The following is a 27996-nucleotide window of genomic DNA, read 5'->3' on the forward strand; positions in this document are numbered from 1 at the left end:
ATGATGATGATGATAACTTATGGTGAAATTGTCAAGTCTAATATGATATTACATAATCATAATCAAAATAATATGTCTACTATTTATATGATTCATAATGATACATTATTATTACATAATGATCATTTACAAAATGAATCTTTTATATTAGATCAATTCAATCATAAATCTAATGAACCTGATCCTGATCCGGATCCTGATCATAATCATAATGAACAATGGTATTTTCATTTTGATATGTTTATTATTACATTTTTAGGTTTTAGTTCATTTTGTGCAAATATTGGTTTATTATATTTAGATAGACGAGCTAAACCATCATGTACAACAAATAATTCAAGTTTTTCTAATAATTTCATAACAATTAATACTACTAATAACAATACTACTAATAGTAATAATAGTAGTACTAATTTTCCTATGCATAATATCGCTAGTAATAATAATCTAAAATGTTCATCATTCAACTTTCTATATAAAAAATGGTCACATAAAAGAAATTCTCATGGATCTAATGGTTTACTATCTAATCAGTCACCAATAATAACAATACCAAATGAGACAATGAATAAAATGACCATTCCAAATACAACTACAACAATATCATCATCAACAAAACGTTCATTTTCTGTATCAAATCCTCCATTAAATAAATATCCATCATCAATTAGTTTATTGAAATTTAATCATCATCCTTATCATCATGGTTCAATTCATTATCATACACCACGTAGTCGTAGACAACGTCGTTATTTAAGAGGTTTACTTGGTTTATCTATAAGTAATTTAAGTTTATCTATATGTTTACTTAGTTGGTGTATATGTCAAATTATTATATATAATATTAATGAACAATATTATATATTAAATGCATGGTTAACAATTATATCATTAATTAATATATGGACTATAGATATTGCACAAACATTAGAAATTGGTGCCATTTTATGGATTGCATTAGAACGTACACTTGGTATACATTGGCCTAGTGAAATACAAACTATGAATAACAATAATAATAATAATAATAATAATAATAATACAAAACTTTCAATGAAATGTAATCTAATCCAATGTAAATTTTCATTGTTAAAAAATATTCTTAAAAAATGTAGATTACATAATCATTTTAATTCTTCTTCTTCTTCTTCTTCTCCTTCTTGTTGTCGTTGTACACCTTTATTCATGAATCTATCATCATCATCATCAGTCTCAGCAACAACATCACCCTTAGCAACAACAACAAATAAAAAATATCGTGAAAAACAAAAATCAATAATTTGGTTTCTTCGTGTTATTTTATGTTTATTACCATTAATTTTATTTATATTAGCATCAATTTATAGTTTAATGAATATAATACAACAAATTAAAAAACATAAATTATTATATCATCAACAATTACAACATGAAATACAACAACCCCAACCCCAAACCCAACCCCAACAACAACAATATCAAATTGATATTATATCAAAACTGAAAACTACTTATATTACACATAATAGTAGTATAAATAATGATCATCATCATAATAATAGTTATATACAATATTTTAATTCATTAGTAGTATATAATTATTATATCTATGTTACTAATAATTTCTTTACTAAAAAGCATACATACTTATTCTTACATAAAATTCATATTAAATATCAAACTTATATGTATTATACTAAATCTATTATACCAGCATTAATCATTGGACAATTTTTAGCACCATTAGCGATTTTAATTACAACAAATTTATTGATTTATCAAAAAGTAAGTTTTCTTTTTGTTTTACTTTATTATTGTTGAATTGTGTTGAACTATTTCATATACTTGGTGTTCACATTTGATTGGTCACTGGATGGGTGGTGGGTGAGTAATTTCATATGTGTCAAATCGTTCTCAGTGTAAATCGAATGCTATTGACCAAGTTGTAATGTGGCTACTAATCTAGATGACTTGATATTGTGTGCATTATGTTGAGATAGAATGGTAGTTAGAAGTAGTCAGCAAGAAATCCTGTGTGATGTGTACCTGTAATCTTGAGGGAACTGATGCTCCCTGAGAGATTTGATCCTATATCACCCAGCTTCACAGTTAGAGATGTTACCACTGAGCTATCCGAGCCGCGACTGACCTTCTGTAGGACTGAGATGTATTCATAATTGATTGATCACTGGGTGGTGATCAATGTCATGTGTGTCAAGTCCTTCGAATCCGTCAGAGAGCACCAGTTCCCTCAAGATTACAGGTACACCTTGCTGGCAAGTGCCAAATAGCACGAAACCCGACTCCAGAGTTTCCTGTTGACTACCTCCAACCACTATTTACTTATGGTTGTTTTACTTGTATCTTCCCATTGTTATATAGGAATGTAATTGATCCGTCTCATGTTAGCAATATATGTGCATCCTATGCGAATTGCCTCTACATAGCCTTAAGTCATAAGCTTTTTAAGCAAAAACGGATAACAGCTAGCAATGGAGTCCAGAACAGAGCGAACATCAACAAGTCTAGGATGCAGGTACATTCAGCTGATGAGTCCCAAATAGAACGAAATGCGCGTTTCAAATTCAGACAATAAATATAATTAGTAGTTGTTGATATTAACATTGATATTATCTTCTTCTGTTTTCAGTTATATCATTTGGGATATTGACTAATTCTTTACGAAGTATATCATCTATGTTTAATTATAATCATCGATACTAAATCTATCAATCTGGGATTTGTCTTGATAATTTCACTTTATTTAGGTGACTGATAATAAGTAACAACTCTAGTCGATGTACAAATGAACCGGGTCTTGTTAATGACTAATTAAAACTAAATTTACATATTTTTTATCAGAATGGAGGGTTTGTGAAGATTATAGTGATAGAAAAGTTAAATTCGTGGGCTGATTAAAGTTAGACCACCATGGAAAATCTGGAAGTACTGGAAGACGGTCTCGTCCTATTATAGGACTCCTCAGTAGTGCACATCCACGATCCGGCTCACGGGATTCAAACCCAGAACCTCCGGTCTCGCGCGCTAACCCTTAACCAGTGGAGTTCAACCGTGTCTTTTGTGAGGCAGTGACTCACTGAAGACAATGATAGACGGTGGTGAAATTTCGTGGATTAGTTGAAGTTAGACGTTTACACCGTTGGTGGTCTAGAGGTTAAGAGTTCACACACACAATACTAAATGTCCTGGGTTCCAGTCCAATGTGTAGGATCGTGAATGAGAACTGGTGAAGAGTCCTATAATAGGACGAAACAGCCGCTCGAAGCTTCCAGATTTTCCATTGTGGTTTAGCATCTAAATTACTAGCCTCAATAATTATCGGACGCTTAACAAAGACTCATGGACTGAAGACACGAGAAAACCAGGATGAGATCAAACCTAGTCGTGGCTGCATCGACCACATGTTCACCATTCGTCAGGTTCTAGAATACAGTTATGTGTATCGGCATCCGATAATGATAGTTTTTCTCGAATTAAAAGTGGCATTTAACTCTGTGGACCGAGAGGTTCTGTGGCAAAGTCTGTCATTGAAAGGTGTACCTCAGAAGTACATAAACCTTGTGAAGGAACAACACTCGAACACTACCATTCGAGTCAGAGCTTGTGGAGAACTGTCATCTGATTCGGCAACTCCAAGTGGTGTCCGTCAAGGATGTCAACTATCTCCATTTTCGTTCAACTTCATCATAGACATACTGATGGAAATAACGCTCTCATCGACTGAATTTTCTTGCATTGATCTCATTCCAGGAACTACACTTATCGACTTAGAATACACAGATAACATAGTCCTGTTTGGTGAAGACGCCGATAAAATACACAGACTTTTGATGGCATGGAGCAACAATGCTAGGATGTTTGAAATGCGTTTCTCCCCCTCTAAATGTAAGATGCCACTTCAGGAATGGCCTGCATCAACATCTAAATTAAGGAAAGGGGATGAAGTAGTCGAATGCGTCGATGACTTCACATATCTTTGAAGTCTGATCAGCCTCAATGTGTTGGTGTCTGATGAAATCTCTACACGGATTCGGTAACCTCGTCTGGATTTTGCCAATTTACGTCACCTATGGCGAACGTGAGCTATTCGTCTATCAATTAAAGAACGAGTATACTGCACACCAGTTCATTCTGTTCTACTTTACGGCAGCGAAACGTGACCATTAAGAGTACAAAATACTCGTAAGTAACTCGTATTTGATGACGGATGTCTTAGAAATATTGCTCGCATATGCTAGGATCATCGGATAAGTAATAGTGAGGTTTGACGCAAGGTATTAAAGAATGATGGTAAATCAGTTTATGAAGTTGTGAATCTTCATCGACTGAGATGGTTGGGCCGCGTATAACGCATGTTCAACTACCGAATACTACGGCGCGCAATGTTGACTAGTGTTGGAGACGGTTGGAAGAAAGTTAGGGGCAGACAAACTAAAATATCTCATCAGTCCTTGAAGCCATCAAATTCTGGTCTTAGTCATGTTGGTAGATGCAGACTACTTGATTGGGGTCCATGCGACCATCGTAACCAGTAGTGATTGGAGACTATGGGTGACATGGCTCAGAATCGATCACAGTGGCGTCGGTTTATACACTCTCTGTCTACCTTAAAACTGTGCGATTAAAGTCGCTTCATATCTTTGTTTCTACAAACTAATTCTTTCTTCCTGTACTATATCCTTATATGCAATCTTTCTTTTATATATTACTACCATTGAATTAACTTCTCCTATGAATTTGGTGTTCATCTTATTGTGTTAATGTGGTATGGTAACTTGAACCTGGTCTTACGTTGTATCCGACTGATTGTATTCTCATAATCTCTATTTTACGTAATAAATTAATCCATCATCCATATTAACTCTCAGTTGGGTAGATGTAAACTTCTATCTTTTTTGGTCAATTTTGTTCTCTTCTTTTAAACATTGTAAGAGAATAAACTGAACTATTATTCCCGTTTTTTTTGTTCTAGATTATAACACGCATTGAAAGTATTCAAATAACTGTTGAAACCCTGGAATCACTAGACAATTGTTTTTTTTTTCTATCATAGGAGACTTTAATCGAGTGTATCCCCTACCTTTATCAATAATTGAATCTGATACATTTAAGTATTGCGTGTTAGCTTTTAACCTGTTGAATATTGATTATCTATTTGATTGTCTATCGAAAAATCAATACACAATGTAATCACTAAAATCATTTTATAGTAATATGACTTAATATCAGAAGGGATTTTATGGAGATTGTAGTAATTTCAGTTGTTGAGATCATGAGTCAATTGAAACTAGATCACCATGAAAAACCTGGAAGCACTGAACGGCCGTTTCGTGCTATTGTGGGACTCCTCAGCAGATGTACATTCTTCAAGATGTATATCTTGGAGTTCTAGTGAGAAGTAATGACCAGTGGAGTTCAAATGGGTCTGTTGTGAGATAATAACTAGCTGATGAAAATGGTGGATGTGTCGCTCAATTTCTTGGATGAGTTGAAATTAGACATTAAAACCGTTGGATACCAGCCGGCTCAGTAGTCTAGTGGTTAATTGCTCGCGCGCGAGACCGGTGGGTCCTGTGTTTGGGTTCAGAGAGGTGGGATCGTGGCTCTGTACTGCTGAGGAGTTCCACAATAGGATGAAACGGCCGTCCAATGCATTCACGTTTCCCATGGTGGTCTACCGTCAATTGACTCATGATTTCAATCTGTGATATAATGATGTGTTAAAATTAACAATAGAAACAGATATCTTGTTGAAATATTTAGATGTCAGGAATATGTAGCCTGCAGGCTGTCAAAGTTTAGTGTACAACAATAAGCTATCATAACTCCATTAGGCATGTCTATAATTGAATCAAAGCTAGACAATTTCTTGAAAAGTTTATTATTAATTACTTCAGGTAGTTTCCTCTTATTGTACTCCACGTACTGTTTCTATCTCTATTTATTTATTTACTTAAACACATAAAATATTGGTACAAAGAGGCACCAAATAGATATGCGACACATAAATCATTCGATTTGTGTGAGGTCTGGGATACTATTCGGGTGCCTAAACTGAAATAGGTGGTTTTCTCAGGGGTCCACACTCAGGGCCTTTGACCTAAAAGTCTAATCCACAAGGTAGTGGAAAAACGTCTGGAGATGCAGTCCCATGGTAGCCGGTGACCAATAATTGCTTCATACGCTATTTATTCCTTCAGAATACTGGATCCCATGTGACTATTGTTTTGGAATGAGGGTTTTACAACTCCCCTAGGTGAAATCTCCGTGTCCACCAACCCGGTTAAAGCACCGGACATTCGCTTTTCATCCTCTCAATTTCGTAAACAACACCCGTGGTGTGAGAAGGCAGTAGTTGTATACGCGTGGCCATATGAAAGCATTTCGAGAGTGAGAGCTGTCTTTCCCCACTGTAGGCCGTACCAGAGCATTTAGGTGTACTGCTATTCACCAAAATAATTTACAACCTGATCAATTAGTGATATTAAGATGTTTCTTTTCATAAAAAAAGGCAATAGATAATTCATCTGTGTTAATATTGTTTTCATGTGTCTTGTACACTATGAAAGATTGTCCTTGAATAAAGATGTAGAAAAGTTAAAAGTACTTTGTAATTTTGATTTAGTACTTGATTCAATCAAATTAGGCAATCACAAGACTGTTTGATGATTATCCATTTTTGAAATATCATTCAGTACATAACCAACAATGTTTATCTTACAATATTCGGTGTATATTCGTGGTTATTAGTCCGTCAGTCAGTCAGCTACAAGGTTGGACCAGGCATATATGTGCATCGGTTCAAGTTGCTATACCTCAATACCTTAATAGTAGTGTTTATCCACAACTTTATCAGGAATCCAACCAAACATCATCAGATCTTATAGTCAGTTAAGTGTCTCTTTAAGAGGACTCAAAGAATTTGTACTTCTGACACGGTGGTAAAAGATGAAAAGTTACTGAGTGACACATTAATAGCAAATGGTTATCCACTAAAGTTTATTAATAGGTGTAAAAGTCAGTTAGTGACAAGACCTCTTGTTTATTCAGTTCCATATAGAGGTGAATTCAACAGTATAGTTTTAAGAAAGAGATTGAAAGCAGTTATCGAGAAAACCTATTATGCTGCTAAATTGGTTGTGGTTGAAAAGTCTAAGCCCATGGTTCCAAATAGACCCAGACAGTGCACTAATGATTACATCACATCCGATTGTATTTATCAATTTACATGTTTGTATGGACACACATACATAGGGAGTAGTAATTGAACAATGCAATCAAGGGTCATTGAACATGTGCCTAGATGGCTTCAAAATCAATGTGTGTCAGATGATCCGGTCAACGTGCATAGAAATTGTTAGGGACGAATCCTTAAGTTTATTGAAGCCTTGGCTATTCGTAAATTGAAACCCCTCCTCACTTATGTGTACAAAAACAATTTGTCATAACCTTGAATTTACCTTGGTAATCCTTAAGTCATTCTATGGCCTAAGATAACGCGACAATTTCTTATTCTTTCTCTCCCGTTTGTTACTTCTTTACTTGAACTTTCATTTAATTGACCTTTATTAGTATCAGAAGGGGTTTTGTGAAGATTTTAGTAATTTAAACAGTTGAGATCATGGATCAGTTGGAGCTAGATCACTATGGAAAACCTAGAAGCATTGAACGGCTGTTTCGTCCTATTGTGGGACTCCTCTGTTGTTGCGCGAGACTGATAGGTCCTGGGTTCGAATCCCGTGAGGCGGGGTCGTGGATGCGCACTGCTGAGAAGTTTCACAATAGGACGAAACGGCTGTCCAGTGCTTCCAGGTTTTCTATGGTGATCTAGCTTCAGTTGACTCATGATCTCAACTGTTGAAATTACTACAATCTGCACAAAACCCCTTCTGATAATAGATTATAATTAGATAATCTCTGTAAATCAAGAAGCACTGAATGGCCGTTTCACCCTAGCTTGAGACTCCACTGAGATATGCATCCATGACTATACCAAGAAGAATCGAACCCATGACCTTCAATCTCGTGCACGAACATTTAATCCCTAAACCACTGGATCATAGCATAATGACGTTTATATGTCCAGATTTAATTGATTTTACAATTTAGCTTGGCAATTGTCAAGTTCTACTAAAAGATATCTATTGAAGTAGAATTTTGTGATTTTAGTGATATGTCTCTTACTTGAACACTTGACAATGACTTTCAATCATTTTCTAGTTCTCAAAAATATCTCTTATATCATGTTTTGAACTCGTCATCAGAATATATTTTCATCATAATGTTCATATCTACTCTGGGATTCGAACTAAGTCCCTTTAGCTTCAAACTCTAAACATGTTATTTATTTAATTATTTAGTTGAGATAGCCTCTCATTTCACTTGGTATTGTTTGGCTTGTATCCTCCCATTGAGGTTTAAGACTGCAATTGATCAGTCTGTTATTGGCATATGTGAATACTGTACGTATGCCTCGCTTCAAACGTCATCGCGAATCGTACTGGGTTCGAGTCCCAGGGCGAACATCAACTCTGAGATTCAGGTACATCCAGCCGACGAGTTACAAACAGGACGAAACGCGCGTCCTGGATTCCACTGCTAGCCACTATCTATCATTGATTACAAAAAGCCTCTCATTTGTTTAAAGTATATGAATTTTCATTTGATTTGATAAGGATTTTTGAATTATTTCATTGTTAATATTCTCAACTGAGTATTTATTAGTTTCTTAGTTGCAATATATGCACCTTATGCAGATTGTCTCAATGAAGCCATTATGTAACAAGTTTACATAGGTTGATGTTAGACACTATCACCATTGGATACCGGCTCAGTGATCCAGTAGCTTAAGCGTTCACGCGCGAGACTGAAGGTCCTGGGTTCGAATCTTGCGAGCGGGATCGTGGATGCGCACTGCCAAGGAGGAGTCCCACAATAGGACGAAACGGCCGTCCAGTGCTTTCAGGTTTCCAAAGGCGGTCTAACATCAATCGGTTCATGATCTTAATCAAAAACTTAATAATCTCCACAACCCCGATACTAGTATTTACATAGAATAGTTAGATAACCTAAACTTTTACTTCTCAAGGTCATGATTAACCTTGATAGTTTAACATCTCAAAATATGGAAGAAATTAACAACAAAGTAGGTAATTATTCCATTCAGGTTACAATGTGTAGTCGATTGTTTTTCCTGGAATTTCTGGATAGTCTCCACTGGATTCTAATTAAACAAAGTGTTTTCACCTTTTTGCAAGAGTTAATGACTACGTAGACTCAATAGCTAATTGGATAATGTGAAGGAGTTTGAAGCAATAAGTACTAGGCTTAAATCCCAGAGTGAATATCACCTTTGGGATGTAGGTACTCTTAGCTGACGAGTCCCAAATAAGACGAACTACACGTTCTAGATTCTACTGCTAGCAATCATTCAACCTTAAAAGAAGTATTATTAGTGACAGTGAAGATGATTAGACATAAAGAATGTGATTCAAGAAGAAAGAAATAGGATCTTATAGTATATGGAAGTAAATTCATTGCAAGTATCATTACAACCAATTCTGATCTTTAACTATTGAACAAGATAATCACAAGGACTGTAATCAGACAATTTGAACAAACAACATGAATCACATCAGCAATTGATGACTTCATGAATTGATACTACATCCCAGTTTGATAGTTCACTTATCAAACTTAGGTTTATATACTCATGTTTGAGTTATACTATTTTATATGATAGCTTATGATACAGTCATTCGCTTACTTACTTACTCACTTACTTACGCCTGTCACTCCCAGTGGAGAATAGGCCGCCGACCAGCATTCTCCAACCCACTCTGTCCTGGGCCTTCCTTTCCAATTCTATCCCATTTTTGGTCATTTTTCTCATGTCTGTCTCCATTTCTTGGCATAATGTGTTCTTTGGTCTTCCTCTTCTCCTATGGCCTCGAGGATTCCATGTGGGGGCTTGCTTTTTGATGAAGTTGAATGCTTTCCTTAATGTGTGTCCTATCCACAATTACTTACTCACTTGCTTGCACTGAAATGAATAGGACAGGGTCAAAATCTATTGCTTGCCCCTTCCAACCAAACAAGTTGGTGAAGCTTAGTAGGCCCTTCTCGAGAGAAACAGGCGACATCGAAGTACGACACAACTAGAATAGCGGTTTTTGCAACCGGTTGGAACTTGCCCCGTAATGAGCAACCCCGCACATTACATGCATCACTTTTTTGAATTTTTGTCGTTTTTTGATCCAAGAGTAATTGTGCTGTTATTCTTTGTGGATCTCGTAATCGGTTTGAGAGTATCGATCAAGTGGGTGATTAGCCTGATCTCTACCATCCGGATTATCGTCCCACTATCCAGGAGGTAAGACGTGGACGTGTGAGTCGGGTTTCGCCTCCTAATCTATCTAATCTTTTAGAGTCATTTAAGTATCGTTTCAAGATAATTATTTAATTATACCTTATATAATCTAGACATATATATGTATGAATTAGGAATAAAACTGACACTTATAATTAGTCATATAAATAAATTGTGTAATAAACATAGTAGACAGTATGAACAGTAAATCATAGTAAGGAAAATCTCTATCTCTCTCTCTGTATAACACCAATTTTATGTTTGTATATAAAAAATATGGGGAAAATAGATTAGAGAAGGAGACAATTAAATGGGAAAATTTCACTTAAATTTTATTTCTATTCATTTAAACACATAAAATATTGGTACAAAGAGGCACCAAATAGATATGCGACACATAAATCATTCGATTTGTGTGAGGTCTGGGATACTATTCGGGTGCCTAAACTGAAATAGGTGGTTTTCTCAGGGGTCCACACTCAGGGCCTTTGACCTAAAAGTCTAATCCACAAGGTAGTGGAAAAACGTCTGGAGATGCAGTCCCATGGTAGCCGGTGACCAATAATTGCTTCATACGCTATTTATTCCTTCAGAATACTGGATCCCATGTGACTATTGTTTTGGAATGAGGGTTTTCCAACTTCCCTAGGTGGGTCCTTCGTGTCCACCAACATGGTTAAAGAGTCAGATGTTCGCTCTTCGTCCTCTCATTTTCGTTGAAGACACTCCCGCCGCAAGATGAATGTGAGTAGGAGTCCCCTGTCAGTGGTTGTATGCACGTGGCCATGTTCGAGCATTTAGAGGGATGGAGCTGACTGTTCTCACTCTCGGCCGTATCAGGGCACTTACAATAATTAATTATACTTTCGTTTCAGGTATTATTACCACTGTTAGTTTTGTTAGAAACATATGGTTTATGGAGTAAATGATTGTTTTGGGGAAGCACTTTGTCACCTATTTTTTCATTTACACGTTTCAATATATCTTTTTATGTACTGATAACTGAATGGATAGATTCCTAGACTTGGACTTCACATGAAAATTTATACTAATCTCTTCAAGAGTTAGTGCTTGATCTGTTAAGTTATTGAAATAGATAAATTATCTTGAATCATCATAAATAGGGTATTCGTTAAACAAGACGTTGGATATCGGTGCTAAATTTATGCCACACTCTTTTGTTTCCGATATTTTACAATCAGACACATCAATAGTTGAACAGCTATTTGTATAGGTAAAGATTGGAGGTAGGATTAAGGGAGAACTAACTAACGAGTCCCAAATAGGACTAAACACATGCCTTGGCCTCCGCTGTTAGCTACAGTCGACCTGTCTTAAAAAATTTGTAACGAAAATGGTTGTATTAAGGCGTTCCGCACAGTATTCAAATACTCCAACGAGAAATAATGAAAACTCGGCCCTCAATATCAACAGTGGTACAATAATAATAATTACTAATCAATGTGTAATACTGAATATTAACTCAGTGGTTAAAGGGTCATCGCTAAACTTGATCTTGGGTGTGATCCCTGACGAGGTTGTAGATGCGCATTTCTTCGGAGTTCTACCTCAGATTGGAACAGTTGTCTAGCACCATCTGGTTTTCAATGATACATTTACTAGCACCAATTTGTAATGATTGCTATCCATGTATTATTAAGAGAGTTCGTTTCAATGAACGGAATGTTTCAGATAACATTGTTAGAACAATTACTATTCACTCATTGATGAATGTACACATTACTGAAGAATTAGTTGATAAGCAGGTGAAATTTCGATTGCCGAATAGTTTTCGTTAGAAAATTTTAAATAAATGAACCATTACTTTCATTTAATAGCCCCCCCCTCCTCAAATGAACTGGTACAGTCGAATTTGAGAAGAGTCTACTCTCCTTCTCACATCACTTTCATACGGTCACGCCTTTACAGCCTTTGTCAAGCAATTCCAACTCAGTAACATCATGCATTGGCGTGCGTTTTTACAAAACACTAGAAGGAAATGCTTTTCTATTAAACCGGTTTAGTGCGTATGGAGGGTTCACTTACAGGAGTTGGAAAACTCTAGTTTCAAACTACTAATGTACATGGGCCCAAATACCTCGATGAGACAAATGATATACTATAAGATGGAAACTTCTGACCCTGATCCTTTTTCCAATATAGATTATATCATTAGATTAAACGTTTTGGGAATGGCTCTTTATGGAAACTATCTGCAACAATTTAATACCCAAACAATATTCCATCTCACATACGACTCTTTTATTTTTGGTTCCCAGTTATAATGGACTTTACATAAACTGTAACAGATAAAATAGTTACCGATGATTGATTAAAACCTTGTATGATTTATTCAGATTTTATAATTAGTAACAAGTACCATGCTGTGTTTCGGTATTTATTGCTTACTGAATTTAATCATTCCAATTAGTAGCTTATTAGGTCTGTTGTTAATGTTAAACTATTATAAACTAATGATGTCCGATTTTGATTGTATAATTCTGCCAACTAATTAGAGTTGCAAATCATAACCATTGAATATCAAACTAGTGGTACGAACGCATTGGGTTCGATTCGTGATGAGGTTTTGGATCAATACCGCTGAGGAACTCTAAACTAAGAAGAAAACCTGTTCAATGTTTGTCTAACTACATGTTAGTCAATGATGTGGTATTCCAAATATTTTGAAACAATCTATATGTGATTCGGTATTTGTAAACAAAATATTTTGCATAAAACTAACCAGTGATCAAACTTAGGACGTCTGTTTATTTATTTATATTAACACATAGATATTGGTACAAGGAGGCACCAAATACATATGCGCCACACAAATCTCATTCGATATGTGTGAGGGCTGTGATACTGCCCGGGTGCCCAAACCGAAGCAGGTGGTTTCTTAGGGGGCCACAAATGGAGCCTTCGACATGAAGGTCTGATCCACAAGGCAGTGGAGCATCGTTAGGAGATGCAGTCCCATGGAAACCGGTGACCAACAATTGGTTCATACGTCATTTGTTCATTCAGGATACTGGATCCCATGTACACCATTGGTTTGGAATCCGGTTAAAGCGCCGGATATTCGCTTTTCTTCCTCCCATTTTTGTAAACAACACCCCCGCCACTAGAAGGCAGTGAGTAGGACTTCCCTGGTAGAGGCTATATACGCGTGGCCATGTGAGAGCATTTGAAAAGGGATAGCTGACTCTTTCCACTCTTAGCCGTACCAGGGTGTTTGGGGGCACTTAGGACGCTAGGGCTTTGCGGTGAACACAGCCTGCGGATCATTGCATTTCTATCCAATGATTTACATTGTCACGTTTAAAATATTTGGTTTATAGAGTAGGGATCATGGAATACCTCTGGATGATATGCGTAGAGTCGGAATTTTTGAGTGACATTTATGATATTTCTTCTTATGTTTGACTGTCTTGAACTGCATTTTTACTTGATCAACACTTTAAGAAGTAATGCTCAAGTTTTTGTGAGAAAAAGAGATGAAACAACAACAATCTAGTGTTTTCTTGTTTTCAATAGTTGTGTAACTAATGTCACTCCATGATGTTAAACTATAAAAAGAGAAAAAATATTTCCAACTCCTTAAACTGAAATAAGAGAGATGGATCATAACTGACTGTTAAGTCCAGGATTCGCGTTTCACTCTAGTCAGGACTCATCAGCCGATTTTACGTAACTCCTAGAGTTGATGTTCATTTGATTACTGAATTCAAGTAGTGACTCACTTGTGTAGTCGTTATGAACTTAACTTAGTTTGTGAGGATTTTTGAGTTATCCCATTTGTAGATATTTTTGATTAAATTTTAATCAATCTTTTAGTTGATATATATTCACCTTACATGGATTGTCTCGATATAATTAGCTTCATGAAACTTACGTCCTGAATTACATGAATATCAGAAACGGGATAAATTGAAAACTTTTGCAATTTCAAAACAATGAATTTGGTTCAAAAGTAATATACAGTCTTGAGTGCTGTTAGAGGTATGATGATGGTTATCACTTTTCAGTTGCCCACACCATGGAAGGGTTCTTCTGGAGGTATCTGAAAAGTATATTGGATTAGAGATAGTCTTAGTGATCTGAGAGCGTGACGTCAGTGCCCAAAGAGCAACTGCTTATGGTCGGTTACATATGACATTTTTTGTGAGTAATTTTCGTGTTAGCTCCTTACTTGTTGAGACCTTACCGCCGGAGACGGATATCTATGGGATAAGGCGAGATGTGCATTTCTAGGGTCAACCTTTTCTAACTTAACTCCTTCTTGTGAGAAGGGAGCATCGCTGTTATGCTAGTTGTCTGAAGGAATCACCCTACTGCTATCACAGCTCTTTACAGTCAGTAGTTCGACTTCACCTTCGGACCTTGAGTTCGCTGATTTTAGTCTTACCGTTCTTCAACCGATCTGTCTGGCATGTTAAAACCTTGAAGAACGATTATTACAGCCAGTATAGCTCGATTGGTTTATCACAATAGGTAAACCCAACCACTACATAATATATAGGAAAGATTTAAATGTAATTTCTAAAGAAATAATTGAATAGAATGTTACATTTATTTATTATATATGAAAGAATACATTGGAATATTGATAGAAGCAAAAGACTAATTGTCTGAAACTAATTGATTTTGTAACAAATAAAAAGCTATTCTTCACTTAAGTTCTTTTTATAAATTAGAATTAAGTGTGTAACTAATGTAATGTAAGTAATCAAGTTATAGAATTAGATTGGTTAATGTTAGACATTAACACCGTTGGATGTCGGCCGGCTCAGTGGTCTAAAGTTTAAACGACTAATAGGTCTTGGGTGTGAATCTTGCTAGATGGGATCGTGAATGCGCATTGCTGATGAGTCTCACAATAGGCACGAAATGACCATCCAGTGCTTCCAAGTTTTCCATGCTGGTCTAGCTACAATTGACTCATGATCTCAACTATTGAAAATAACATTTTATTAAGAAAATAACCATTGAAAACATGGAAACCTTGAACTGATGTTTTGCTTTATTATGAGGCTCTTCATCAATGTATATCTATAACCTTGATTCTGTAGATCGAATATAAGACGTTCAGTCTTTCTCGTGGATGCCTAATCTTTAAACTAATGAGCTAGGAACTAGTTGAGTACAGGTCAATTAATTTGCGACATACATTTAAGGTTACACATCTTTTATGTACTATACGTATATGCCTTGATAATATGTTTCCCATCAGATGGGTCAGGAGCCTAACACTTAAAACTTTAAGCTTTAAAGTAGTAAGTAGCGAGACTATAACTTATGGATGAGCCAATCAGAAGCATTTGAGGGGTCTCAAGGTCATGACGCTAATTACAGTATCCGATGCTAACGTAAGATCGGTCCACAGCAGATTTTAGAGAAAACGTGATAATTGAGCGGACTAATAAGAAGTTCCTTTATTTGTGATTGTGGTAACCAAATGACTTGTGGACCTTGTACAGACTAAGCCAAATTGTGACAATTGTTGGGAATTGGATAATAAAAACACCAGTAACACTAGTGAGCATACAGATGCCTACATAGACTTGGTTATATGCATCGTATCGTTATCCGCTAGTGGCATTTTGTGGATCCGACAACTGGAGTGCACACAAACAATATTGCAGCCGTGTGGTTGAGGCTGAAAGAGTTTTTGCGAACTGATCATGGCTCCAGAGGCCGACTATTATGGAGCCATATGAATGATTTCCTCTACAGTATGCATTATGATTTTAGAACCTTTGAACCTCTTTCTAACTTTGACAAGTTTTTAAACCATGTAAAATACGTGTATGCGGTTCGATTCTTTGGATCCTGTTGATCCGATTGTTCTCCTTTTTTCTTCATCTTTTTATTTCACTCTTTTGCTGGTAAGCATTTTACTACCAATCATGACACATACTACTTATTTCCTTCCCCTTAAGTAGCTCACACCACACTACCATTATGGTTCATATCTTTTCGTCTTCCATTTTTTTTGGAAAAGTATAGGAATGATCACTCCAAAATTTATAAATGAAATATGTTTTCAATAATAAAATGACATATCACGGTTTTATGACTGATTGTAGATATATATGAACGAATATGAAGGTTTAGAATGCTTTATAATCATGTTGCTTGAAATTCATCTTGTATTGGTTCTTTGAATCTTCACATTAGTATTTAGGAATACACTTATCAGTATCTTTTTGTTGTTACATGTGCATTCTGTGTGAATTGTCTCCGTAGTGCCATTAAGTCATAAGGATTATAAGCGGAGTAAGATAGTAATTAACAGTGAATTCTAAGACAGCGTTTTATCTTATTTGGGACTTGTCAGGAGGATATGCCTTAATCTCAGAGTTGGTGTTCATTCCAGGAGGCGGAACTAGCGCCGTTCACCTTAAACCTCATCACGCTATCTACCTAGCTACTGAGTCCAGACAGTCAATGGCTTTTGCAATAGTGTGATGTTTATTGATTCTTTGAAGTATTCATCAGTTAAATACTTATGAAATAAGGATTTGGTTGTAATTTGGCATGTTTCGTGCTAAAACCCCTTATTTCAATCAAACATATTCTACTGAATACAGCAAGTATTATTTTTATTATTACCATGACTTTTAATTATCCAGTTCCTCAGTCAAAGTTCATTACCTTCTTGTATTTTCTTGGAAATGTTTTGGGGGTATTCTGAAGTGACTAAAATGAAGCTTATTAATAATATAAGTTTGTGTCATGTAATGTATTCATTTGGTTAATGTTTGAGTTATTCCTGAGTTGAAGCATTTTAACATATATATAAACAGAACACCAAACCGAATTTTTACACATATTTGTAAACTACTGTTTGTCCTTCAGTAGTTCGAGATTCTCATTACTGTGGTGTCTTTTGGAAGTGGGGAACTAGAATGGCTAAGGCATTCGGCATTAGGAGCGAAAGGCATTGAATTAGAGTCGCGCAGTGAACATCAACACTAAAATACTGGTACATCCAGCTCATGAGTCCCTACTAAGACAAAACACCTGTCCTGGATTCCCCTGTTTACCACCAGGCACTTATTCTTAACAATGCTTGTGACTGATGGCAATATTGAGGCAATCTGCTCATGACCAGACTGATCAACTCTAAGTCTCACTATCAACAAAAGAAAGATTCAAACCGTTAGGAAACAAATTATATGACTGTGTACTTTGTTCTGAGAATTCTTCTCTGTGGCTAATTATGCAGTAGTAATTAACGTAGTTTCATAAAAACTTTCATCAGTAAACGTTTGTAATTTCCTGTCGCTGATGTTAAGAATCCTTAGTCAATCTTTATTGTCATACGCGCATCATAAGATGATTAATTCAATATCGCTATTTAGTGATAAGTTTTTAGCAAAACTGGCTAGTATCCTAGTAATGGAATCCAGATTGTATGTTTCATCCTATTTGGGACTCTTCAGCCGGATGTGACTGCACTTCACTTTTGATACTTAAATTGAAATTTAAACTTAGTAAATATCACTTCAAACGCTAACATACTGACAACTACACTACTGAATCAAAATAACCATTCATTTATTCAACAGGCTTGATGTTGAGCAGATGCAATGTATTCCTCGAAAACGTCCAGAGAATCCTTGAAAACACTGGGAAATATCTTATCCAATCAACATCGAACATGAGTTTCTCAGAAACATTTAGAAAGTGAAGAGTCATTTGCTACACTTCTGACTGGATGATTACACATCCTATTACTGTTTAGTATGGTTCCAGAACCCTCCAGAAGCCCAAGGTCGTGTACATAAACCAACCTTGAGGTAAAGCGTTCTTTTCACACCTCGCGCCTTTTCTTTCGCGTTCACGTTGTTGTGTAGTAGATTTAACCTAGAGGTTATTAGAAGAACATAGAAAACAGATCCAAGTGTTCATTTGGAAGCCTTATCACTTAAGAGTATCAATGAAATAGTTGATCATCCTCTAGTAATTAATATCCAAGATTATAATTTATAATTGATAAAATGAAGTAAACTTTTGGATAATTGAAAGTTAATTCAGTTAGCCATGACTAGTGAAGTTCAATCCATTTCGGATAGATACAACTATCTACCTCAAACAATAGATGAATGGTTGCGCAAGATCACAGATCGATTAATGTTACACATTAACACGGTTGAATACCAGCTCAGTAATCTTAAGGTTAAGTGTTCACAAGCGAAACTACAGGTCTTTGTTTTAAGTCCCGTATACAGAATTATGGATGCGTACTACTAATCAGTTCCATAATAGAACGAAACATCCATGGAATACTTCCAGGTTTTCAATGATGATCTAGCTTAGATCACCTCATGAATTCAACTATTAAAATTACTACAATATCTTACTTTATTATTTAGAGATTATGAATAAAATGATTTATACCCATGATTACTTCTTTTAATTTCCCCATCAATAAATTATGTCATTCACAAATTAGAAATTTTTTTTTATTAAATTTATGAATGAATTAAAGCACATGGAGATTGTTACCACCCTACCTCCCTCCCTCCCCTCTCATTCACTCACTCTCTCGCTCTCGCGTGCGCACGTTTTTTTACAGTAAATTGTCTGCAATTAGTTCATGAAATACCTTTATCATTTAACCACCTAGGATACTGACCAATGAAATAAGTTTTTTCTTTTTCTTTATCTTTTTTTTTCAGTTTTTTTGGTAAATGTTTAAAGTGATAGAAAAGATTAGGAAAAGAAAAAAAACGATGACTGCATGACAAGTTTATTTATTTACTTTTTTTTTTTGGTGGTGGTGGTGGTGGGGAGAAATTTATAAAAGTTAATTGACAATCTAATTGGGATGATCATTCCAGTAAATTGTGATCATGGATGATAGTAATAAAAGAAAAAAAACTATGGTAATAATACTAAGGAAGTTGGATAACAGACAGATTTTATGGAGAGCAAAAAAAAGGGCAACATAAATTTTATTTATATGAATTACATAGTAATGTAAATTTAAACATGGTCAAAGTAGAGTATAGAGAAGAGTCAATTAGTCAGTCAGTCAGTCAGCCAGTCAGTTAGCTACAACTTAGGATCAGGCATATATGTGCATCGGTCCAAGCTGGCATAACTCATTAGAACAGCAAGATGAATACCGAATTTATAGAAGGAATTACTTCAATGATAGTAATGCATAAAAGAACAATTGTATATGAGGATAATACAGGAAGAAAGAATTAGAAAGATATAAAGGAATTTTAATCTCACGGTTTAAGGAACGTAAAGAGTGTATACATCGATACCATTGTGATCGATTATGAGCCATATCACACAAAGTCTTCAACCATTGGTTACGATAGTCATGCGGACCCCAACCAAATAATATATATCTATCAACATGGCTTAGACTAGAAGTTAGGGACCTTATGTGTTGATGCTAAGTTTTGGTTTGGATGTTCTTAACTTTCATCCAACCATGCCCAACGTTAGTCAGCATTGCGCGTCGTAATAATCTGTGTTCAAGCATATGTAAAACATGGTCCAACCATCTCAGTCGATGAAGATTCACAACTTCATAAACTGATTTACCATCATTCTTTAATACCTTGCGTCAAACCTCACTATTACTTATCCGATGATCCTAGCATATGCGAGCAATATTTCTAAGACATCCGTCATCAAATACGAGTTACTTACGAGTATCTTCTACTCTCAATGGTCACGTTTCGCTGCCGTAAAGTAGAACAGAATGAACTGGTGTGCAGTATACTCGTTCTTTAATTGATAGACGAATAGCTCACGTTCGCCATAGGTGACGTAAATTGGCAAAATCCAGACGAGGTTACCGAATCCGTGTAGAGATTTCATCAGACACCAACACATTGAGGCTGATCAGACTTCAAAGATATGTGAAGTCATCGACGCATTCGACTACTTCATCCCCTTTCCTTAATTTAGATGTTGATGCAGGCCATTCCTGAAGTGGCATCTTACATTTAGAGGGGGAGAAACGCATTTCAAACATCCTAGCATTGTTGCTCCATGCCATCAAAAGTCTGTGTATTTTATCGGCGTCTTCACCAAACAGGACTATGTTATCTGTGTATTCTAAGTCGATAAGTGTAGTTCCTGGAATGAGATCAATGCAAGAAAATTCAGTCGATGAGAGCGTTATTTCCATCAGTATGTCTATGATGAAGTTGAACGAAAATGGAGATAGTTGACATCCTTGACGGACACCACTTGGAGTTGCCGAATCAGATGACAGTTCTCCACAAGCTCTGACTCGAATGGTAGTGTTCGAGTGTTGTTCCTTCACAAGGTTTATGTACTTCTGAGCCAATCAAAATCTGAAACATGACCTTGAGGCTTTTGAGTGAAATTCAAACAATATATGTTACAAGCAGTAGAAATGCCTCTTTACACTATTTGAAACATTTAAAATATCAGATACGTTTTCTAGATATTATGGTAATTTCAATGGTTAAGATCATGAGTCAGTTGAAGCTAGACCACAGTGGAAAACCTGGAAGCACAAGACGGCCGTTTCATCCTATTGCCGGACTCCTCAGCTGTGCGCATCCACGACCATTGAAATTACTATAATATCCACAAAACCCATCTGATATTAATCAACATATGCTTACTAGTGACTGGCTTCAAGAGGTATATCCTGGAGTTCTAGTGAGAAGTAGTGAACAGTAGAGTTCAACCGAGTCCGTTGTGAGATAGTAACTCACAAAAGACACTGCTGAACGTGTCGCTCAATTTCGTGGATGAGTTGAAATTAGATATTAACACCATTGGATGCCTGATCAGTGGTCCAGTAGGTTAAGCGTTCGCACGCAAGACTGAAGGCCCTGAGTTCGAATCAAGAGAGCGGGTTTGTGGATGAGCATTTCTGAGGAGTCCCACAATAGGACGAAACGGCCGTCCAGTGCTTTCAAGTTATCAATGGTGGTCTAACTTCAGTCGGTTCATGATCTCAATTAAAAACTCAATAATCTCCACAACCCCTATACTGATAGACTCAAAGAAATCGATCCACTCACCTTGATTATGGTTACTTACTTATGCCTGCTACTCCCAGTGGAGTATAGACCACCGGCCAGAATTCTCCAACCCACTCTGTCCTTGTTGATGATGATTAAAATCATAAAAATTGTAAATAAGAAGTATCAAACTTCAGTAAAGGAAATCGTACATAGAGAAGTTTTTCATGATTCATCTATTAGAGCTTCAATTTCCTGTTCAGTAGCGTTATATTCAGTCACTTAGTCTACTAATGTCCTAACACCCCTTCTTATTTTGTTAGTGGTTATTTAATACATGTTTATTGTCTCCTATATTAATAAAAAATACACTTATCTTTCATATCTCCATTCTATACCCTATTTCGACACATGTTCATACATATTTATCTTCTTTATAACCATTAAATGGAAAATACTCTTATCTTATTGTTATATCTTATTTCATACTAATTACTCTCTAGCGATTACGTAACTCTCAGTTCTGTTTGACCTTTAGCACCTCTGTTAATGACTCAATAGTTCTCTATTTTTATTATCGACCACTCTATGTTAAAAGATAACTATAAATACGATTGTATAACACAACTGATTGATCACTGAGTGGTGATCAATGTCATATCTGTCGGGTCCTTCTTAGTGCAGATCGACTACTATCAACCAAGTCACCTAAACTGGTAGCCATATCACAACTTGGTCGATAGTATTCGATCCGCACTATGAAGGATCTGTTCAGCATGACATTGATCGCCATCCAGTGACCAACCAATTGTGAATACATCTCAGTCCTACAGAAGGTTGGTCGCGGCCCTGATAGCCCAGTGTGAACATCTCTGATTGTGACATGGAATCGAGTCCGTCATGGACGGTCAGTTCCCTCAAGATTAAATGTCCAGGGTTTCTTGTTGACTACTTTCAACCATCATCTCATCTCAACGATTGTATAATTCTCGTTAATGATAACTTCGAAAAGAAGATTATCTGTACTGGAATATTTCTATTTTGTTTGATGATTCAAAATGATTCGATATCACAAGCACTATGCTTCTATGTTAGACGGTTGAAGGTAGTTTTCAGGAAATCCCGCTGAATCTAAGCTTCATACAAAGTTTTGTCGACATTCTTAGGGCGATTGCAGCTTTCAGTAGAATTTGAACGCACATCACTAGTGGCTAGACGGACACGACATTGTCCATTACTTAACGACCAGTTAACATAGGTATCTCTATCTTAGAGAATATTAGTTATATACCCGAGTAGCTCAATTATAATGTACCAGACTGTAGAACTAAGTGAAATGATCTCCAAACCTATGGGGACTGATTGTTCCTTCAATATTATAATTATGCCTTGCTAATTAAAGCCAACTAGTCCAATGCTTAGGGAGAACAGGGTTCCTTGTCAACTGTCTACAATCACTGAAAATCACTGCTAAAATTAGAAATGTGTGTTACATTAATTTGCGAAAATAATAATTGGGATAAATATAGAAGTTATATTGTTACTCGTGAAATAATATCTATCAATTAAGAGATAACAGTTTTGTGTTGTAAAGATTGTTGAATTTCATGAAAATCATGAACCGATCAATGTTAGACCACCATTGAAGACTTGAAGGCACTGGACAACCAGTTTGTTTTAGTATGGGATACCTCAGTTGTGTGACATCGTGGATTGGTTGAAGTTTGACATTGACACCGGTTCATCTGTCTAGATATTAAGTGTTCATAGATGAGACCTAGGGTGCTGAGTTCAAATCCCATCCACGTACAGAATCGTGGTCTAACATTGATTAGTTCATGATTTCATAGAGACTTGTGTTTATTTGTTTTAAAATTAAAAAAAAATATTTGATTACAACTCAAAATTAACCAATTTTTCGCAAAGGTTACAGATTGCATAATAGGTCATAAAACAAAATAAGAGTACGTATAGAGTAATAGGATCTTTGACTCTTTTGTTATGAGTATAATGTATGAGCTGCCTGATCCTACCTTGTAGCTGGCTGACTGATTAACTGACTGAAGCTCTATATATAACAATTTTAAATTACACTTCAATCAATAACAGTAATCCACTCGGTATTGTTGCTTACCTGAATCTTCCTATTGATTTGTTGGACTGCAATTGATTAATCTCTTGTTGAAATATGTACGTACTGATTGAAATCATACTAGGATGAAACGGCCGTCCACTGCTTCCAAGTTTTCCATGGTTGTCTAGCTTCAATTGACTCATGATTTCAATCAGTGAAATTTCTAAAATCTACATAAAACCCCTTCTAATAATACGTACATACTGTTTATATTGCCTTGATTTCGCCTTAACTCACTAGCATTATATGTAAAGATGGATAGTGGTTGGTAGTAAAATCTAGGAAGTGCATTTCGCCTTATTTAGGACTCGTCAGTTGGATATACCTTTATTCCAGACTTATTGATGTTCACTCTAAGACTTGAACCCTGTACCCTTCACTTCAAACGTCATCACGTTATCCACTTAATTACTGAGTCCTCATAGCCACTTGTTTGTGCAGTGGGACGAAGTTGAAATTCACTTGGCATTGTTCCTTTGAATCTTTCCATTGATATTTGCACTGCAATTGATCAGTCGCTTATTGACATATGTGTATACTGTGCGTATTGCCTCAAGATCACAATAATTCACAAGCATTCGAAGCAAACATAGATAGTGGTTAACAGTGGAATGCAGGAGGCGCGTTTTCACCTATTTGGCACTGGTCAACTGCACAGGCCTGCATCTCACAGTTGATGTTCACTCTAAAACTTGAACCTTGTACCCTTCACTTCAAATATCATCGCACTATCCACTTAACTACTGAGTCCTGATAGCCACTTGCTTGCAATAATAATGATAATAATAATAACTTGATAAATATAAGTACTTATTTCTAATAAGGTCATATTATAATCAAATGAAAAACAACAATCTTCTATCATCCAAAATGAAAATAACACGAATAATCTGATATACATATAAATTGTTCTATTCTTCTTCTTCTTCTTCTTCTTCCTCCTCCTATTCTCCTTCTTCGTCTTTTTCTTTATTATAAGTCAATATGGGGATGTACACATTTATCTTATCTTATTATTTTTCATTATGAACTTTATAAAGTACATTTTGTATTCGGTATTTTATTATTCCTCTTTATTTATTTAATTAATTCATTTATAATGTAAATAATCAAAAAAAATATAAGTGAAATAACTATTTGCCAACTAAAAGAATTAATTGATTAAGTATTTACATGTGCGAGACTGAAAGCTCTGGGTTCGAATCCCGTGAATGGGATCATGGATACATACTGTTGAGGAGTTTCACAATAGGACGAAACGGCTGTCCAATACTTCCAAGTTTCCAACAGTGATCTAACATTAATCCGTTCATGATCTCAATAAAAAACCCTATACTGATATTGCATAATAGTTCATTTCATTCTATTACCAATGAGTATAAAATATAACTAAACCAAAACAGGTGGGTTTTTTTAGAGGGCCACATATCGAGTCCCATAGTAACCGATGACTAACGATTCGTTCATACGCCATTTGTCCCTTCAGGATACTGGAGGTCATGTATACCATTGTTTTGGAATGACGGTTTTCTAACTCACCTAGGTAGACTTTCCGTATCCACTAACCTGGTTAAAGCGCCAGACATTTGTTTTTCGTCCTGTTACTTTAGGTTTGTCCTCGTTAAACTAAATAACTAACTAACTAAGTAACCAAGTAACTAAGTAAATGACTAAGTAAGTAAGTAACTAAGTAAGTAAGTAACTAAGTAAGAAAGTAACCAAGTAAGTAACTAAGTAACTAACTAACTAAGTAACTAAGCAACTAGCTAACTGACTAACTAAGTAATTAACTAACTGATTCAATCGTTACTATCAATATTTTCAAAGGATTTCACTTGAGGTTTTTTTTTCATCTATAGGTATCATCAAGAGATAAACGATTTTTCTCTAGACAATCAAGTAATACTAGTAAATCATCATTTATATCTGGTACATCGATTTCATCAATTAATTCACCAAGTCAAAGAAAATTAACTACAACAACTATTAATTTTCCAATACCATTATTACGTGTACTTGAAAGTAGTAATCAAGATATTCGAATTAATTTTGACGACGACAACAATACTACTACTACTACTAATAATAATGATAATACATCTGAAGAGTATAGTACAATAATCAATAAACCTTTAAATGATCACTTAGAAACTAAACAATCAATATCGAATTTAAAAAATCAAAAACAAAATACACTTTTAGTTCCTTTTATTGATTTAAATGAGAATAGTTTTCAATATTCATCGATTAAAAATTTATCGAATAGTCCTCCTCCCCCTCTTCCTCCTCCTCCTCCTCCTACTACTACCATGACAACTAATTCATCATTATATCATAGAAATAATAGTAGTATTGATAATAATCAAAAATATTTATTTAATGAACGAAGAAATAGTATTTCAGTTATTCAATCCTATAATCAATTGTATGAGAATAATTCTAATATAACATTAACATCTAAACGATTACTGACTACTACTACTACTAATACTACTAATAATACTACTCATAATAATTGTCAACTGACAACATCAACAGCAACTTCACCACCACCACCACCACCACCATCATCATCATCATCCTCATCATCCACAACAACAACAACAACAACAACATCATCATCATCATCCTATCGATTCAATGAATCAAATATTAAATTATCTACAATGTATACAATACAAAAACGTCGTAAAAGTAGTAATGATATATTGAATTTATTATTTCAATCACGTACAACAGATATGATGAATACAAAATCTACTACTGATGAATCTATATTAATACAAGTATTAAGACGACAACATAAACGTACATTACGTATATTAATTATATTATTATTATTATTTATTATATGTCGTGGACCAAGATCATTTATATTAATTATACAATGGTTACAATATTATACTTATTATAAAAATCAATATCAATCTTATTTATATACATGGTTACAATATACAAGTATATTTTCTTATTCTAGTGCAATATTAGATACAATTCTATATGGATTTTGGGGTAATCGTATTTATCGATTATATATTAAACATTTATATACACATTGTGCCTTATATAAATGTTGTATTAATCAATAAAAATTGATTATGTAATCATTAAGGAAATGATTACATATTGATCTTTTCTATTGTTTATTCTATTTTATAAAGAAAAAAATATTATTCATAAAGATGTTTGAATAGGTCGCCTACTAGCACTTGTCATTCAATCCTGTCTTGATTGATTACATAACGCCTGGTTTTTTTTTTCTCGTGAAGGAGCATAAGCCTCTCATCAATATTCTTCATCTAAATCTATTCTGAGAAATCCTTCCTAGCTCTTTTCAATTGTTATTCATCTTTTTCATATCTGATTCTATTTCTCGATGTAATGTGTTCTTTGGCATTCCTTTTTTCCTCTTCCATTTCAGGATTCCAAATTAGTGTTTGTATCGTGATGCAGTTTAGTGATTTGTGTAATGTATGTCTTATCCATTTCCATCGTCTTTTCCTAATTTCTTCTTCAGCTGGAAGTTGGTTTGTTCTCTCCCAGAGAAGGCTGTTACTGATGGTATCCGGTCAATGGATGTTGAGTATCTTGCGTAGAAAACTAGTTATGAATACTTTCACCTTCTTGATGATGGTTGTTGTAGTTCTCCAGGTTTCAGCTCTTTACAGTAGAACTGCCATGACGTTGGTATTGAAGATTGTGACTTTGATATTGGTTGACAGAAAGTTGTTTTTCTTTTTTCTATATTTATTTCATTAGATTATACTCTCTGAATAATATCTTCACACCTTAATCTTTCCGATGACTGTTTATACTTTTACTATCTCTATCATTATGAGATTTGAATTGACAATTGTATCTCTGTATTAATATGGTATGACAACTCAAACCGATGTACGTACATACAAAGTTCTACATTGTTACTAACTGATTAACTGATTCATAAATATATGTAAACATCTATCATTATCTATTATCAACTAATTCATTCTTTATAATATCTTCTTTGTCTCTTTCATCAACCCGTCCCTCTCCCTCTTTCACACACACACACACACACACACACCCATAAACACACGTTTGTAACTAGTCATTATACTGCGAAATTTCACAATATAGTACAATTTCTAAAGTTACATATATCATTCTTATTATTACTATTACTGTTATTACAAGCCAGAGAATAGACACTGAGGTATATATTGTTGAATATAAATGAAAAGGTCATGTCGATTTTTTTCCTTTTTGTCACTTTTCTCTCTTTTGTTTTTCTTTTTCTTTTCTTTTTCACATTTCTTTATTAAAGTCAAAATACATTGATTAGTTGATTGATAATGTTTTATTTACTGTTCTGTTTATGGTTATGTTCAACTTGTTACGAAAAGAAAAGAAAAGAAAGGAAGAAAGAAAAAAAGAGAGAGGAAAGAAATTGAGTAAAAGTGTAATATGAAAATTGATTTGAGCAAATTTTTAAATTAACCACATAATTTTCAAAGTGAATTTGCGCCCCACCCCACCCC

The 27996-nt window shown here is 35.1% G+C and overlaps 1 protein-coding gene across 2 annotated transcripts; it reads left to right on the plus strand.

The window, feature by feature from the left end:
* Positions 1 to 27996, plus strand: MS3_00008795 (uncharacterized protein; the record flags this gene model as incomplete). Of its 2 annotated transcripts, none has more annotated exons than XM_035733037.1 (2): positions 1 to 1764; positions 3246 to 3980. In XM_035733037.1, the coding sequence occupies 2 exons, from the start codon at positions 1 to 3 to the stop codon at positions 3978 to 3980; spliced, it is 2499 nt and encodes an 832-aa protein (XP_035589855.1). The 2 variants fall into 2 exon arrangements, with proteins under 2 accessions (XP_035589855.1, XP_051065776.1); XM_051217142.1 differs by lacking the exon at positions 3246 to 3980 and adding an exon at positions 25336 to 27996 and having other exon boundaries at positions 27 to 1764.

The sequence above is a fragment of the Schistosoma haematobium genome, chromosome 6 (assembly GCF_000699445.3).
Source record: "Schistosoma haematobium chromosome 6, whole genome shotgun sequence".
Lineage (NCBI taxonomy): Eukaryota > Metazoa > Platyhelminthes > Trematoda > Strigeidida > Schistosomatidae > Schistosoma > Schistosoma haematobium.